Below are 19,052 nucleotides of genomic sequence, written 5' to 3'. Positions count from 1 at the left end.
GCCTGAACACCTTCCACCCCCCCCCCACAGGCACTGTATAATCCTACGGGTTTAGCGCTTCCGCTAGATTATGATAATATTTTTAGTTTTGCGTATGCATACACCTTTTTTTCTGAAAACAGGAGCACTGTATGACCCTTGTGGGTTTAGCGCTTAATTTTGGTTATAATAATGTTCTCAAAATAAACAATTTTATCTCTATAAAGTGGAGTACTATAGAGTACAATTATGGTAATTTACAATGCGTAAACTTTTTTTAGAAAGCTGATGCTCTTGTGATTTAGCGCTTCTTTTTGACTATAATAATTAGAAAGCTGGTTATACAAGTTTTTAGTTTAATATGTTTATTATGCACCCCATTGTTTAGCGCTCCCCATGATTATAATTATAATATGCACCCCATTAATTATGATTCTCGACAATGAGACCCCTCAAGGAAGGTTCCTTGATGTTGGTGAGGGGCTCTTGATTTAGGGAATTTGATCTGTGCTCCAGTTCCCCGAATTAAGCCCTTGTGGCTTAGCGCTTCTTTTTGATTATAATAATAATCCCCGAATTAAGTCTGAATGCCTTCCATATCCCCCCCCCAGGCGCTGTATAATCCTCCGGGTTTAGCGCTTCCCCTTGATTATAATATAATAATAATAATAATCGATAATGAGACACATAGTACATGGGAATAAGAATACTTAGTTTATACTATATTGGAGGCATTCTGTGATTCAATTAAAAATCTAATTAAAAATCCATTAATAATAAAGTTGAGCCACATCACTACACATGGCTGGGAAAAATTATTGCAGTACGTATCTAAACTTTGTTTGATTTTTTTTAAATATTTGACTGTAAATTGCCATCTAGGTATATTGGAATTATTTGGTTTAATTGTTGACTGGACCCTTTAAAGGTTCATATACGCCGGTGAGGGGCTCTTTATTCAAAAAACTAGACTTGATCTCCCTTTTCTTTGATTATATACCTGATTGCCCCATACCCCATACATATTTAGAGCTTCCTGCCATGGACTTAATAATAATTAATGAGCTTAAATAAACCTCCTTTTTTTTAAAAGAGCAAGAATTTTAATATTCAATTTACTGTGAATTTTAATCTCAGCAACTATATCATAATTATTCACATAAAGAAAACTGTCGGATAACTTAGGACTTTATTTACTTGATAATTAATATACAGAAATGAGATTTATAAAGGTAAATAAGGGTTAAATATAAATTAAGCATGTATCTGAGTAGTGCGACAGGTCGTCCAACATGGCAGCTGCCGGAGAGTGGGAGCTGGTTGTCAAAAGCTCAAAAAAGGGCAAAAGTGCGACAGTTCCTAATGGAAAACTTAGTAAGGACGAAAAGAAAGAGTTCATACAGAAAGCTCCCCGAGTTACAGTGACAGGTACATAATACTGTAGTACTTACCTCGTATTAATGTGTAATATGTTTTGAGGATAATTCAATTTTCGTAGGTCTTTGTATTTAATTATATGTGGCCTTTTTTTTTAATGATTATTAAAGATGTTATACTTTCTTGAGTCAATATGCTACTAGGATTAATGTACCGTAATTACATCGTCTAAACATTATAGCTATTTAGACCAGTATAAAAATTAAATCCCACCAAGCGTTGCTTATTTAATATGTATATATACATATACATACATAAATATAAATATGCATACATACATACACATATATAAATATATATACATACACAAATATAAATATGCATACATATGCATTCACATACATTATACATACAGTATACATATACATTATACATACATATACATAAAATATACATACATATACATACGACACTGCATATAAAGTCTCTTGTTATGCAGAACATTTCGGGCAAATTAACCCCTCAAGGAAGGTTCCTTGATGTTGGTGAGGGGCTCTTGATTTAGGGAATTGAATCTGTGCTCCAGTTCCCCGAATTAAGCCTGAATGCCTTCCACATCCCCCCCCAGGCGCTGTATAATCCACCGGGTTTAGCGCTTCTCCCTTGATTATTATAATAATAATAATCGGGCAAATTAAGTTAATTTTGTCCCCAAGATGCGACCCACATCAGTTGGCTAACTCTTGGGCATCTATATTACTCCTAGGTGAATAGGGACAGTAGGTGTTGTAAGGAAACAGTGTTTTCCCCCATACCGGGGATTGAACCATGGACCTCAGTGAGCTGAGTGCGCTACCAACTGAGCTATGGTTGATACAGTTGACACACTTTTTGGGACTGTTACAATTGTCTTCTTTAGTAACGTGTAAATTACCTCAGTTGGCAACGTACCCGCCTCGCACACTGATTCTGTGGTTCAGCTCCTGGCACAGGTGGAAACATTGGGCATGTTTCTTTACATCTGCTGTCCCTATTCACCTAGCAGTAAGTAGGTATCTGGGTGTTAGTAGATTTTTGTAGGACAAGATTAATAGTTTTCTCTAATATTTTTACACCTGCTTCCCAAGCTTTAAGGTACCTTTTATAATTGTCACTACAGTTATTAATCTGAGCCATTTTTCATTTGTATGCCAGTTAAACTTCTCGTAAGGTCTACCCAAGTGGATAAGTATAAGTTCTGTACATTCTCTTAAACCCTGTATTGTTTTGTCTGGTCCTGTTCATATCAACATCCAACATCATTGGTATTTCCAGTGCTTATGTATATACAGTGGACCCCCGACTTGAAAAACTCGACTTACATCATTTGTCCCGAACGTGGCTGTCTAGTCCATCTGGCCTGAGCACCTCAGCTGAGCTAGTATGACACTGTTTACAAGCCAGGGCGGACGTTTGCACACATACTTTCGATAAATTTTGTATTCCAGTGTTTTTAGTGCTTGTAAGTGCTAAATAAGCCACCATGGGCCCAAAGAAAGCTTCTAGTGCCAACCCTGTGGTAAAAAGGGTAAGAAATACTTTAGAAATACTATCGTACCATGGGCAGCAGCTGCTGCTGCTGTACCATGGTCAGCTGTACTACTCAGTGTGGAGAAACTGTTGTTGGTGTGGCTTATCGAGAATACTAAGAAACCATTAACCCCAGAGGGTTAGCCACTGAGGATAACCCAAGAAAGTCAGTGTGTCATCAAGGACTGTCTAACTTATTTCCATTGGGGTCCTTAATCTTGTCCCCCAAAATGCGACCCACACCAGTCGACTAACACCCAGGTGTACAGGAAAAAATGCCTGGAACTAGTGCTCATATTGGTAAATTTAAGGCCAGCAAAGGTTGGTTTGAGAGATTTAAGAATCAAAGTGGCATACGCAGTGTGATAAGGCCTGTTCTGGAAGAAAATGCCAAACAGGACCTACATTACTCAGGAGGAAAAGGCACTCCCAGGACACAAACAGTGTCTCATCACTCATCACCACATCTTCAATAAAGGTAAGTGTCATTTATTCTTCATTTAGTACACTAGTACATGCACAGTATATATTGTGCATGTAACCTTTTTGTGTGTAAGAAAATGTATATTTCATGTGGTAAAAAAAAAAAGTTTTTTTCATACTTTTGGATGTCTTGAACGGATTAATTTGATTTCCATTATTTCTTATGGGAAAATTAATTCGTCTTACGATGTGCTCTCAGGAACAGATTAATATCATAAGTCGGGGGTCCACTGTATATGTATATATACCTTCTGGCTCCCAGGTAAAGAACAGATATCGTAAGTTAAAGTTAACATTTTTCTTCTATGTATGTAGCATTGTTTGACAAATAAAAATAACACCATAATGATACATTTCTAGATGAATTAGTAAATATCTTCCATAAATGCCTTGAATATTTCTGTAGGAGGAATTGAGAGAGGGGTGACTGGCAAGGAGAACCGCAAGCCAAAGTCATCCAAAGCTGCTAGTGCACCAAAGAAGAAAAAAACAGAAAAGAAAACTAATTCTGGTCCACATCAGCCTGGTACTGTTGAGGAGGCAATATGCAGGGTAAGAAAATACAAATTCTTATTGTTGACTTTTGCCCACTTTTTTTTTTTTTTTTTTAACATGTATGTATGTATGTTGAGAAAATTATTTTTTCCAGAGGCCAGTATGAGGGAATGACTGCTGCAGCATGTCTAATCTTATGCAGCCATTGCTTTTAGTTGCACGATCCCTGCTGCTAAGGGGTCCTCAGTAGAGCAGAGCCTTTCCCCTCTGGGCACCTTGCTAGTGGCCCCCACCAACCTGTCCAGGTAATCGCCTGCCTTACCTGCCTGCTACTTATCATCTCCAGGTGGCTTAGAGGTTGGTGGAGACTTCCAAAGAGGTCCCCATGGAGGTGCATAGGAGAACTAGCTTCTCTGGGGTGCCTGATCAGTGGAGCTGACTTAAGTTTCCCCTAAGCTGATGGCTTGCAACTGATCTACCCCTCTGGGGACCCGTTGGTTCCCAGATTGTACAGAAGCAGGCAGGAGTGCTGGTCCTCTGCTTCAGCCAGGGCAACATGTTGGATGCTTCAACTTCCAAGGTCTGGGTTGTCTTCAGGTCCTAAGATAGGTTAGAAGACAAAAGCAGAGTCCATGCAGCAATATAAGGAGTGCTGATCCTCTGGAGCACCTGATGCTTTCCCTCGTAAGGAAATGTTGAGACACTCCCTCTCGGCAGAAGTCATCTAAATTCCACTCAAAGGGTTGTAGATATTTGTGGCACCCCAGCTAGCATGGTGACCTAAGGAATTTTGAGGCAGTCAAGGGCTAAATTAAGTGCATATTCCTCACTCATCTGGGCTAGTGTTATCTGCCTTTACACCGTAGATTGATTAAGGCAAACGGCTGAGTATGTAAGCAAGCAGGGACCTAGGTCATAGGCAGGCCTCTGAAATATGACTTCAAACAGAATAATTATTATCACTAGTTGTAGCACAGTAATTCGATTTCCAACCAAGTTAGCTGTGGTCCGTCATCATGGTCATTACAGTGCTCAGCTGATCTCACTAACAGTCAAATTCAATGGGTAGGCCTGCATATGGGCAGGCCCAAAGCTCTTAAACACTTCCACTTTCCTCAGACATTCAGCAAAACAGCAGTGGATGGGATCCCTAAGTATCGAGCCCCAGCTAATTTCCTGAAGTATGATTTTGCTTGTACTTGAAGTATAAAGGTCTTTACTGATGGGTCAAGGAGTGAGGGTGGTGTTGGTTTTGTGGTGATTGCTCACGAGAACTCGTGCACAGCTATCAAATGAATCCTCTATGTTCACTGTGAGGGTCCAATCAGTCCTTGCTGCTCTTATTCTGATAACTGTCTTACTTGGAGCTTGGATCACTGTCTGCTCAGGTTTCCAATATGCTCTGTTTGCCCTGGCCCAGTCTGTCTACCCTGTGGACCAAAAGATCCAAGAGTGGTTATTCCATCTCCACGTGCAGCATAAGGATGTTCTGTTGGTGTTCTGGGAAATAAAAGGGCTGATCCTGAGGCAGAGGCTGCTGTAATGAGCTTCTGCAATAGACCTCTTCCTTATAGTGACTTCATGGGCCATGTACATAAATAGGTATGCAAAACAACCACTGTGAAAAAATAGTAAACTTCCAAGAACTTTCATGATTTCTCACATTATCAAGGAACTGTACCTTGATGTGAGAAATAAAAGTGCTTAGAAGTTTACTATTTTTTTTTCACAGTGGTTATTTTGCATATTATGGTATCACTTTGGAAATATAAACACTTAAGCAGTATAATGTGATCCTTTATTGACAATGTTTTGCCCACACAGTTGGCTTTATCAAGTCACAAACAGATCTATTTGTGACTTGATAAAGCCCACTGCATGGGTGAAATGTTGGCAATAAAGGATCACATTATACTGCTTAAGTGTTTATATTTCCATTGTGTCTGTATTTTATACCATTTATTTCCATATCACTTGTTACTGTGATCTTATTGGATAAATAGATATGTCCTTGTAAAGTGGTTGCCCTTGTGGACCCTGCAGATGAGAAACAAGTTATACAGGGTTCAGGATTTAGGAATAAGACCTTCCTCTAATAGGAGTTGTCACTTTCAGACAATTCCATTTATTGTGGATTGGATACACCTCACCCATAACACTTTTGACATTACAGTTTAATGGGATTTTTTACTGCTATTAGTTGTTTTAGCTTGATGTGATAGTATTCATTTGTGTTGGATGCTTTATTTATGCTAATAATTTTTATTGTTTGCAAGTTTTACCCTGAAAGTTCTTGTGTTGTATTTATTATTGATTACCAGAGCATTCTTACATCTTGAAAGTACCTACCTACCTAAACAGCTTAAGCATTCAAAAGTGATAAATTATTATAAGACAAAAAATTTTTAATAATTTCCTATTTATTTCTAAACAGTTGAATGTAGGAGAGATGCAAAATCTCCTAGATGTGGTTATGTCACGTTTTCAAGAGTCTCCCCTTATTTGGTTGAAGGACTTGGCTTCATACCTAAATGTACGTGTTAATCCAATCCACCAACCAGATCCCGCTTTCAGAGGTCACCCGACTTCATTTCCAGCATCCCTGTTGAGGTCAGATGTCAAAATGGTAAGGTTTCTTTGTTTGTACACTACAATATTTGTAACTACACATTTAATAAAATCCCTAATTTAGGTTAGGAATCTGAAATTATATTTTCACTTAATATTGGTTTAATTAACACATGCCTTTTAATGGTACTTTGGGGAGCTGAGGTTTAGTGTGGTTAATTAAATAGGCATGTGGGGCTACTTTTGTGACAGTCACCCAAGTAGAAACTACGTATATTCACCTAGAGTTTAACTAATGTTCATTACCAGCTTCAAACTTTGAGGTACACTGCATTTTGCTCAGTGGATTGAAAATTATTTGATGTTAAATATTAGTTATTACTTTTGCACATATTGTTTTTCTCCTATCTTTAAAGTAAAACATATTTTGGCATACAGTATACAGTGGACCCTCAACCAGCGATATTAATCCGTTCCTGAGAGCTCATCGTTAATCAAAATAATCGTTAGTCAAGTTAATTTTCCCCATAAGAAATAATGGAAATCAAATTAATCCGTGCAAGACACCACAAAGTATTGAAAAAAAAATTTTTACCACATGAAATATTAATTTTAATACACACAAACTGAAGAAGACATGCACAGTTACATGACACTTATCTTTATTGAAGATCTGGTGATGATTGATGGGATGGGAGGAGGGGAAAACATTGATCTTCTTAGTGTTTAGAAGGGGAATCCCCTTCCATTAGCACTTGAGGTAGCAAGTCTTTTTCTGGGGTTAGTTCCCTTGTTCTTTTAATGCCACTAGGACCAGCTTCAGAGTCACTGGACTTCTGTTGCACAACATGTCTGTCCATAGATACCTGTACCTCTCGTTCCTTTATGACTTTCCTAAAGTGGTTCACAACATTGTCAGTGTACAGGTTGCCAACACGGCTTGCAGTAGCTGTGTCAGGGTGATTTTCATCAATAAAGGTTTGCACTTCAAGCCACTTTGCACACATTTCCTTAATCTTAGAAGTAGGCAACTTCTTCAATTTCTCTATCCCCTCCTCCGAAGCAGTTTCCTCAGGTCTGCCCTCTTGCTGTTCAAGATGATCTAGCAGCTCATCAGTGGTTAGTTCTTCATTGTCCTCCACCACCAACTCTTCCACATCCTCCCCACTAACCTCCAACCCCAAGGACTTCCCCAATGCCACAATTGATTCCTCAACTGGCATAGGATTCTCAGGGTTAGCCTCAAACCGTTCAAAATCCCTTTTGTCTACACATTCTGGCCACAGTTTTTTCCAAGCAGAGTTCAAGGTCCTCTTAGTCACTTCCTCCCAAGCCTTACCTATAATGTTTACACAATTGAGGATGGTAAAGTGATCTTTCCAAAACTCTCTTAGAGTCAGTTGAGTTTCTGAGGTCACTACAAAGCACCTTTCAAACATAGCTTTTGTGTACAGTTTCTTGAAGTTGGAAATAACCTGCTGGTCCATGGGCTGCAGGAGAGGAGTGGTATTAGGAGGCAAAAACTTCACCTTAATGAAGCTCATGTCCCTAGAAAGTCGCTCTGCCAAGTCTGAAGGATGACCAAGAGCATTGTCTAATACCAGGAGGCACTTAAGGTCTAATTTCTTTTCAGTTAGGTAATTTTTCACATTGGGGGCAAATGCATGGTGTAAAAAGTCATAGAAAAACTCCTTGGTGACCCATGCCTTACTGTTTGCCCTCCACAGCACACACAAATTAGCCTTGACGACATTGTTTTTCCTGAACACACTGGGAGTTTCAGAGTGATACACCAATAAAGGCTTCACTTTGCAATCACCACTAGCATTGGCACACATCAACAGAGTAAGCCTGTCTTTCATAGGCTTATGTCCTGGGAGTGCCTTTTCCTCCTGAGTAATGTACGTCCTGCTTGGCACCCATGGGACAAGTGGGGCATGCTCAGGCCAAAGTGGACGCGTCTTGAACGGAAAGAATAGCGTTGGTCAGGTTTTTAAGCGCTAGTCGAGGCAAAATTTTTGCGTTAAAAAATGTATCGCTAGTCAGATTTATCGTTAATCTATGCCATCGCTGGTTGAGGGTCCACTATATTGAGCTTCTCGCACAGGTGTTGATTATTTGAATGTTTGGTGATAGTCCCAAAATAAATATTTTTCTGTAGTCTTTTAATGCTTTGAAATTGGGAAATAGCATTTGCAACAGATGATAAAATTTATTAAAAAAAATTCCATTTGATTTGCAGCTACTGATAAAAACACTGTCCACTTGTAATGATAATGTGTTGGCAGCATTTCATAAGCACTGTTTGACTTCTATGGTACATGAGCAAGTAAAAGGTCTGGGTGTGGCAGGATACAAGGTATTCATTCAGGTAAATATTACTGTGGTTATCTTAAGATTTTTGTAACTGATATACTTTCCACTTTATTGTATTCCTTATTTGTGCATTCTGTTATAGATCCTTAGAAACATTTTTTAAATGCAATATAAATGTTTTTATTGCAATTGGTGCAGTATAGAATAGTTTTTTTAAGAAATGCTCTTTTAATGTACTAAGTCTGATGACTCATTTTGCCTCTTGAAATATTATTCAGGGTTAAGTCCTCCTCCTTCAACAGGAATTGTCACTGATAAAAAAAATCTCCGTCAAATGATGATTGGGCGCACACATTTCATGCATAGCCACCTGTTTGCAGGTGCTCCTTTCCTCCCTTTCCTCTTGATAGGTTGTGGTGGGCAGCTGACTGAGGAACACACATTAACTTTTTTACCTTTGGCATAGGCCTTTTTACTTTCATCATGGTTATTATAAATACTGGGGTACCTGTAGGGATTTTAGGGAATTTTTAGAGGAATCTTTTGGTGTTAACAATGTAATGGGTTTTAACTAATGGTGCTTATTTTAACTGTGTGTGATAATACTTATTTGTTTTTATTATGGGTGGGTGGGTTTGGTATTTAATTTTTATTGCAAAGAGCACTGATCTACACAGTTAAAAGAACTCTTCAGATTTCAAAACTATCATCCTACCTCGAAATGGACAAATCCAGGTGATAAAAAGATTAGGTGGCGATTTTTTTTTTTTATTGGTGTCTGCACATTGAATAATTCACTCTCCCCTGAGTTTGTTTATAAGCATGAGATGAAATATCTTCATTGTACAGTGGAACCTTGGCACATGAACTTAATTGGTTCCAGAAGGCTGTTGGAGTACAGAACAAATTTTTCCAAACCAATTTTCTTTTTGGTTAACTGTTATCACTAACCTTCTTAGTCCCCATGGTAACTTACTTATACAAATAATATAAAAAAAAAAATGCAAAGAAACATGAAATAGTTTATAGCGAAGTTCTGGCAGGTCGTGTTTGTTTGGTCAAGTGCCGAGCAAATGGTTGACCACTGAGTAATTTGTTTACCGAACAAAGCATTTGAATACCGAATTGTTCGAGTACGGAGCTATTCGAGTACCAAGATTCCACTGTATGTTGTTATACATCATAATGTAAAGAAATAGTTGCAAGCATACAAAGAGACAGAAACCAAGAGTTACCACTAGTGGAGTAAGTTTCAGTTTGTTAAAGGTAGATTTATGAATAATCATTACCTTATACAGGCAGGCCATGCTTTACAGAGCTTTGCTTTACAGCATTTTGCTAATGCAGCAGTTTTCAGTTTTACGAGTTCTTCATTTATTCAGACTTCTTACAATATATTCACCATTCACAATAAGCTAAGGATGAAAATATTTTAAATAATGTGTGTACTGTATATGCATTTTTTAGGCCTAGCTCTATTGCATACTTAATGTATGATAGTGTAAACATGTTATGAGGCTTATATATGCATTTGAAAGTGCTATAAAGTTTCACTTTATAGCAATTTTTGCTTTACAGCAGTAGCCCGGAACATAACCTGCTATAAAAGCAGGACCCTCCTGTACCTGTTCTCTGTAGCACATGAACAGAACAATATCAACAGGACATACTAAGCTCACAAATATATGAATGGCATACAGAAACTGAGGCACAATGGAAAATTAGAGGGAATATGGCTATAACAGTCAAGTTATGGGTATTATATACAAGGATAGTTCTTTACCTTATATGAAGTTACAAGAGGACATGATATCAGTGAATGAAGGGTCGAGCCTCCTGCTTCCTGCTATAAATGACCCACATGAGTTTACCAATTCATGAAATGCAATGCAATACAATACTCTCACAATATAAACACATTCTACCATATTATAAAAAATTGATGAAAGCATATTTTCATTGAGATGCTACAGTATTGATAAAGCAACACTTTTAGTGAAGAAAATCAGATGTCCTTTATTTTACGAATTAAAGCATATAAGGTATTTTGCAGTTTATAAAGAATCTTTCCTCAAGCCATGCATGTCGAATGAGGTGACTAAAGTGCCGGGAGCAATGGGCTAGTAACCCCTTCTCCTGTACACATTTACTAAAAATCAGAAGAAGAAAAGCTTTATAAAATTGGGATGCTTGAATGTGCATGGATGTAGTGCAGATGATAAAGAGATGATTGCTGATGTTATGAATGAAAAGAAATTGGATGTCCTGGCCCTAAGCGAAACAAAGCTGAAGGGAGTAGGCGAGTTTCAGTGGGGAGAAATAAATGGGATTAAGTCAGGAGTAGCTGAGAGAGTTAGAGCTAAGGAAGGGGTAGCAATAATGTTGAAGGACCAGTTATGGAAGGAGAAGAGGGAATATAAATGTGTAAATTCAAGGATTATGTGGATTAAAATAAGGGTCGGATGTGAAAAGTGGGTCATAATTAGCGTGTATGCACCTGGAGGAGAGAGAGATTTTGGGAGATGTTAAGCAAATGTATAGGAACCTTTGAACCAAGTGAGAGAGTAATTGTGGTAGGGGACCTAAATGCCAAAATAGGAGAAACATTTAGAGAGGGTGTGGTAGGTAAGTTTGGGGTGCCAGGTGTAAATGATAATGGGAGCCTTTTGATTGAACTTTGTATAGAAAGGGGTTTAGTTATAAGTAATATGTATTTTAAGAAAAAGAAGATAAATAAGTATACGAGATATGATGTAGGGCGTAATGATAGTAGTTTGTTGGACTATGTATTGGTAGATAAAAGACTGTTGAGTAGACCTCAGGATGTACATGTTTATAGAGGGGCCACAGATATATCAAATAATTTTCTAGTAGCTACAGTGGGAGTAAAAGGTAGATGGGATACAGGGAAAATAGAAGCAGTAAGTAAGAGAGAGGTGAAGGTGTATAAACTAAAAGAAGAGGCAGTTAGGGTAAGATAAAAACAGTTATTGGAGGATAGATGGGCTATTGAGAGTATAGGCAATGGTGTCGAAGATGTATGGGGTAGGTTAAAGAATGTAGTGTTAGAGTGTTCAGCAGAAGTTTGTGGTTACAGGAAAGTGGGTGCGGGAGGGAAGAAGAATGATTGGTGGAATAATGATGTGAAGAGAGTAGTAAGGGAGAAAAAGTTAGCATATGAGAAGTTTTTACAAAGTAGAAGTGATGCAAGGAGGGAAGAGTATATAGAGAGAAACAGAGAGGTTAAGAGAGTGGTGAAGCAATGTAAAAAGAGCAAATGAGAGAGTGAGTGTGATGTTAACAAATTTTGTTGAAAATACGAAAAAGTTTTGGAGTGAGATTAATAAGTTGAGGAAGCCTAGAGAACAAATGGATTTTATTATTATTCTATTATCACACTGGCCGATTCCCACCAAGGCAGGGTGGCCCGAAAAAGAAAAACTTTCACCATCATTCACTCCATCACTGTCTTGCCAGAAGGGTGCTTTACGCTACAGTTTTTGGCAAGACAGTGATGGAGTGAATGATGGTGAAAGTTTTTCTTTTTCGGGCCACCTTGCCTTGGTGGGAATCGGCCAGTGTGATAATAATAATAATAATAAAAAAAAGGCCTTAGACAAGGGTGTGTGATGTCACCGTGGTTGTTCAATATATTTATAGATGGGGTTGTGAGAGAAGTGAATGCCAGGGTCTTGGTAAGAGGTATGGAGTTAAAAGATAAAGAATCAAACACAAAGTGGGAGTTGTCACAGTTGCTTTTTGCTGATGACACAGTGCTTTTGGAAGATTCTGAAGAGAAGCTGCAGAGGTTGGTGGATGAATTGGGTAGGGTATGTAAAAGAAGAAAATTAGAAGTGAATATAGGAAAGAGTAAGGTTATGAGGATAACAGTAAGATTAGGTGACGAAAGATTGGATATCAGATTGGAGGGAGAGAGTATGGAGGATGTGCATGTATTCAGATATTTAGGAGTGGACATGTCAGCAGATGGGTCTATGAAGGATGAGGTGAATCACAGAATTGATGAGGGAAAAAGGGTGAGTGGTGCACTTAGGAGTCTGTGGGGACAAAGAACTTTGTCCGTGGAAGCAAAGAGGGAAATGTATGAGAGTATAGTTGTACCAACATTCTTGTATGGGTGTGAAGCATGGGTGTTGAATGTTGCAGTGAGGAGAAGGCTGGAGGCAGTGGAGATGTCATGTCTTAGGGCAATGTGTGGTGTGAATATAATGCAGAGAATTCATAATTTGGAAATTAGGAGAAGGCGTGGGATTACCAAAACTATTATCCAGAGGGCTGAGGAGGGGCTCTTGAGGTGGTTCGGACATGTAGAAAGAATGGAACAAAACAGAATGACTTTGAGAGTGTATAAATCTGTAGTGGAGGGAAGGCGCAGTAGGGGTCGGCCTAGGAAGGGTTGGAGGGATGGGGTAAAGGAGGTTTTGTGTGCGAGGGGCTTGGACTTCCACAAGCATGCATGAGCGTATTTGATAGGAGTGAATGGAGACAAATGGCTTTTAATACTTGACGTGCTGTTTGAGTGTAAGCCAAGTAACATTTATGAAGGGATTCAGAGAAACCGGCAGGCCGGACTTGAGTCCTGGAGATGGGAAGTACAGTGTCTACGCTCTGAAAGAGGGGTGTAATGTTGCAGTTTTATAACTGTAGTGTAAAGCATCCCTCTGGCAAGACAGTGATGGAGTGAATAATGATGAAAGTTTTTCTTTTTTGGGCCACCCTGCCGTGATGGGAATCGGCCGATGTGTTAATAAAAAAAAAAAAACTTATGCTGGTTACATGAGTACTGTACTGTATTAGTAACCTGATTATTTTGTGGGAGTGAACTCTGAATTTATTTTTTCAGATATTATCAATTGACCACGCACATGTGGGCATGGTGAATTTGCCTTATTATTGTGATCTACGAAACAGTATCCAGAATCAGACTCCTGCCTGTCTTTCTCTATTGTGGGCTGTTGGACAGTCAGGTCTAGATGACTTCACTGTTGGATTGAAAGGTGGGTGTGTATTTGTCTTTTTCCATTAAAATGACTAATACATGTATTGAAATTCATAAGGAATTTTTAATTGACTTCACATACAAAGATAGTTAATAGATTTAACCCTTAAACTGTCCAAACATAGAGCTACATCCAGCTGCGTAGCGCTCTGAATATTTTGGGGATTTATTATTTTTTTTTTTTTAATGAAAAGCGCATTTTTCCCAGCATCCCCGAATTTTGTCATACTGAGTGCACAGACCTATTCTCTCATGTCTAGGCAACTCAGGCCTATTGTGCCAAGGTTGAAAGCATGTAAAATAAATCGTAGATCGGAGCACTACGCACATCAGTGTAGATCTACGTTTGGACAGTTTAACCCTTTTACTGTCTCAGGCTCCTTTCTGAAACTGTCATTCTATGTCGCAAAATATTCAAAAAAAAAATTATTTTTTCTTACCAAAATGTTAGGATTATTTTACTGAGTGTTTTAAGCCTAAAATTATTTTTTTGCCATCAGTACTTACCGAGATACAGAGGCGCAAAATTGGCAGAAAATGAGCGATGTATGGCAACAGTGGCGAATGCCGCCCACCCGGTATTCTTTTGTTTACTCCAATTAGAAGGTTTCTTGTATTTTCCAGTATTTTTCTTTTCTAAGTAACTTACGTGGCCTGTGAGAACAAAGTAAGGTGCATTGTTCAAATATACACTCATTGTTTACAACACAATAACCGAACAAACATTATCACTATTAGTTTGTGTATAAAACTTTTTTACACAAACAAACAATACAAAACATTGTTTATTACTATTGTTCCATAATATGTATATACATATGTACAGTCACTGAACACTTTCCTAGAACTGTTGCAGCTTGTGGAACTCTTTGAAACATGGGTATATGCAGAGTGGCACTTGACACTTCTCACACATAAAACGAGTGTCTCTGCATGTTTGTGGGCATTTTGTTGTATGTCCACATACAAAACACCTCTTCTGAGCACTTTTCTTGAAAGCAGTAGGAGGCAGTTGTATGGGGTAGTGATCACCAGGCCTCAAACGAGATGGCATGTGTTGGTAATTGAGGTTGTAGTCCATGACAGCTGCAAGTTTTAGAATGGGTTCATTGGTCTCTCTATTCTGCCTGCCAGTGTGTGCCATTTCGTTTCGGTGAACTGATGTCAACAATGTGACATCACGTTTGTCATGCCACCAAAATGCCATGATGTCATTGGCAGCAAAGGCTTGCATCTCACCTCTGCGAGTGCAAACGTCGAACCTTGGCATATGTTTACGATTACCACGCACTGTGCCACACACATCTGTCAGGTTCACTCGCAAGAAATCACTGAGTATGGGGCTTGTGTACCAGTTATCAGTAAATAATATATGCCCCTTACCAAGATATGGTTCCATCATTGTTTGAACCACATCACCAGAGATACCCAATAACTTCCTGGTATCTCTCAATGTATTACTGCCAGTGTACACGATATCCAAAATGAGACCACTTTTGCAATCACACAGTACAAATAACTTTATACCGAAGCGTTTCCTCTTGCTTGGTATGTATTGCTTGAATGAGAGAGTTCCCTCGAATAAAATCAAAGACTCGTCAATAACAAGCTTCCTGAAGGGATAAAAATACATGCAACACTTTTGCTTCAGGTGCATAAACACATTTCTGATCTTATATAACCTGTCCTTTCTGTCAGACTTTGTTTTGTATGAAAAGTGTAACATGTAACAGTATCAAGAAACGGTTCACACCTATAATGTCACTAAAACCTGGGGTTGAAATCAGGCGTTCTGTTGACCAGTATGTGTTGACTGTTTGCTTATACACATGTGGCATAAGCATTATTGTGGCAAAAAACAGGTACATCTCTCCCACAGTTGTGTCCTTCCTCTGGTGTAGCCGTGATCTTGGTGAGAGAATTGTATTTGCCATGGTGTACTCATAGTGTGTGTTGGTTTCCCTGACAATAATGTCCATCAGGGGTTCATCGAAGAATAACTGAAAGTATTCCAGTTCAGTAGCATTGTTCCCAAGTGTACACGATGACCGTATTCCACTTTGTGTTTCATCAAAGTCATGGGGACTGGGAACAAACTCGTTGCCTTCCTGCCAATCCCAGATGCGGTCTGCTGGTGGGTTCTGGATATTGAAACGTGGTTGTGCAGGTTGTGGGAGTGTGGAGTTGGGTGAGGCTGGTTGTGCAGAGTCAGCAGCATGGGTAGTAGCGTGGCCTGTTGCCGGTGCCACATGACTCATGCCACCATCACTATCACCACCACCGCCTGCTGCCTCACTCACATCATTCATACCCATCGTAACAATATCGTCATCTTCACTATCAGGTCGTGGTGTAGGGCCACGGGATGTGCTCCGAGATTTACTCCTTTCCCTTGGAACAGCATATGAAACGCTACCAGACCGAATGCTACGTCGTATATACTGCCGCTTCACTGGGGAATATTCACCCTCACTGTTACAACTAGAACTGCTTTCAATAACTTTGAAATCACTATTGCTATCACTTTCACTGCTCACATCTGAGCCTTGTACATGGGCAAATAGTTTCCTCTTTCGTCCTGGTACAGGTGAACATGAACGAGCCGGCCCAGCACCAGAGGTGGAAGGTCGTGGGTCATCTGGGTTTTCATCACTAATTACGTTATCCTGGGCACTTTTTTCGGTCACAACCGCTTAAAAACCATGGAATTCACTTTCACTGACACTTCCATCACTGTTAGAGCTATCACTTGGGAACAAAAGACCTCCAATCCACCGAGGAGTGAGGTACTTCTTAAAGTGAGGCGTGGTGAAAATAGACTACGAAGATGGCGTTCCCACAATGCACCACTCAGTCCCAGATTTTTTTCACAGGGTGCACACCCACCACTCAGACCCATTCTCTCTCACGTAGGCCTACCAGCTTTCTCCTGCTTGATTTGAAGCCGCTACAATTTACGCGTATAAATATGTCGGAAACAGTGGTGAGTAAGACGTATATATACGACGTAAACAGTCAGAGGGTTAAGGGTTAAAGGACTTCAGTTCATGTACCATAAAATTAATTTATTTATAGCAGAAAAAGGTAGCTTTGGTTACCCATGGAAGAGCTACAGTTAAGGGAAGTAGATATAATTCTACTTTCCTTATTGTGTGCGCGTGCTTATGTAACTCATGCTTTCCACACAGTTTTCCGACTCGTTTAACTGCTTCCCTTCCTCTTGTAGGGAAATCAACATTTAGTTTTTTTTCATTTGCTTCAGTGGTTGTTTTTCCCAAGGCAGAGTGACTGGCTTGCTTCAAAATATTATAAATTAGGCTCTAGAGAACACTTACCAGTTGTTTAGACACTCCCTGGATGGAATATTTAAAGGAAATTGTACATGTCTCTTATTAACCCATTCACTGTCGTGATCCCAAAATTAAAAGTGCTGACAGTGTTGCGATTCAAAAAAAAATTATCTTCTGGCTGAAATAGAGAGTCCTTTTTCTGAAGGTATGATGGGGAAAACAAAACTCGGACCTAGAGTTTAGTTTGATATTTTCTGGGATGGTTTTTATAGTTTTATTGGCTTTTTCTTGGTATCAGTTGATAGGAAGATATTCTATTGAAATAGATGATTTTGGTAGGTTTCAGTACTGGAACTAACTTTAAATTGGGCTCAAAGTAGTGGAAATATTCAGTTTTTGCCAATTTTCCTGAGGAAGGGTAAGGCCTCCCTACACCCTTCCCTGGTCTGTTTTATGGGTTTTTAATGGGTCTGATTTAATTATTGGGATGCCATAAACCATGACCAATCATTCCTCATTATATTTTATTATCCGAGAAATGGGGTAAATCTTTGATGTTTTATGTGATAATATAGGAGAGGCCTGGAAATGTGATTAATAAGCAGATTAAATGTTTTAGTACCTGGAATGTCAAAAGTGTTTAGTTTTGACTTTTATTTGGATTTTTCTTAATTTTGTGTAAAATTGGCCAAATTACTGACTTCTGCATACTTTGTAGGGTAGTACTGATAGTTGAATCTATCTGGCTCCATCATAAGTGTTTTTTACACCTTTTCCAGTGTTGTGTGTATGGTGTCCAATACCTGCTGGTGTACTCGTTTCCTAGGATTTCTGGCATTGCCTGTTTCCACTGAGAAGGCCACTTTGAATCGTTTGTTCAGTCATCACCTCAGACTTCCTTGTCATTTCCCATAAGCTTTCCTCCTTCAGTTAAATTACCTGGTCTTTTACTGTTGTCTTTCTGATATGGCTGTGAAGCAGTTTTGGTTCAGACTTAGCTGCTATGTTATTCTTAAATTTTCTCCCAGCCTTGCATATTCATTTCTGGTTAATCTGTTAATTTCTCAGTTTTCATCTGTGCCTCACTTTCTATAGTTTTTTCACACTTATATCCTTCTTTTTCTGCCTCTGTATCTCTGGTTAAACCAAGGGCTTCATTTATCTTTGCTATTTCCCATTCACCTTTTGGGTATGAAGCTTTCCTCTGCCTCACACTTTCTATATATGTACTCCATCTCAAATACTGACTTTCCTTCCAGTGCCTTTTCCCAGTGCACTATATTCAGGAATTCCCACATCCCTGCAAGACTCCCTTATCGAAAGTCTGGCTTCTCACGCCCTCCATTTTCCATTCTTCCCTCAACATTTAGTTCCACAAAGTACTCGGAGTTCAGCACTGCACAGTCACTGACACCCCAGGGGGCTCTCATGTTCTATGTTTGACATACTTATGTAAATACTAGGGCAAGTCTTCATGGCTCATCTCTCTCGCTTGTTATATCCTTAGCATGCTGACAGAGTTTTCTCTACCACTTATATCAACTTAGCCCTCCACATTCCTGGTTTCCTGTTTAATTAATTAAATGGGAAAACTTAAAAAGAATAGATAGATATAAATGATAGTGGTTTGAGACAGAAAATATTTTATCTCTATTGCATCTACATAGGACTGCAGTAAAGTTGATGTGCAATAGGTTTATTTTTTTAACATAGATCTTCCACCAAGACAGGGTGACCTGAAGAAGAAGAAACGAAAGCTTTTCTTCTTCTCACATTTAGTAATTTATACAGGAGAAGGGGTTAATAACTCCTTGCTCCTGACATTTTAGATGTCTCTGATCACATGCAGGGCTTACAGAGGAAGGATTCTTCTTCATTTTCCCATGGAGGATGCAATAAATAGTACTGATCTATTTTTACAGTCTGGATGGAGCTAATGGTACCATTAATTGGCT

At 39.0% G+C, this 19,052-nt stretch overlaps 1 protein-coding gene across 1 annotated transcript in view; it reads left to right on the top strand.

Moving 5' to 3' along the window:
* Positions 1-1,255: 1,255 nt before the first annotated feature.
* Positions 1,256-19,052, top strand: part of Tmem214 (Transmembrane protein 214) — a 65,529-nt gene continuing 47,732 nt past the window's right edge. Inside the window, exons 1-6 of the mRNA XM_070093225.1 lie at positions 1,256-1,407; positions 3,815-3,960; positions 6,338-6,529; positions 8,714-8,842; positions 13,652-13,805; positions 19,020-19,052. The exon at positions 19,020-19,052 is cut by the window's right edge and continues 197 nt beyond it. Coding sequence (XP_069949326.1) covers positions 1,272-1,407; positions 3,815-3,960; positions 6,338-6,529; positions 8,714-8,842; positions 13,652-13,805; positions 19,020-19,052 — 790 coding nt within the window. The 5' untranslated portion in view covers positions 1,256-1,271. The remainder of the gene's footprint in view (positions 1,408-3,814; positions 3,961-6,337; positions 6,530-8,713; positions 8,843-13,651; positions 13,806-19,019) is intronic.

This window comes from Cherax quadricarinatus, chromosome 42, assembly GCF_038502225.1.
Source record: "Cherax quadricarinatus isolate ZL_2023a chromosome 42, ASM3850222v1, whole genome shotgun sequence".
Lineage (NCBI taxonomy): Eukaryota > Metazoa > Arthropoda > Malacostraca > Decapoda > Parastacidae > Cherax > Cherax quadricarinatus.
The sequence above is the reverse complement of the archived record's forward strand: the minus strand, read 5'-3'. Positions and strand labels throughout refer to the sequence as shown.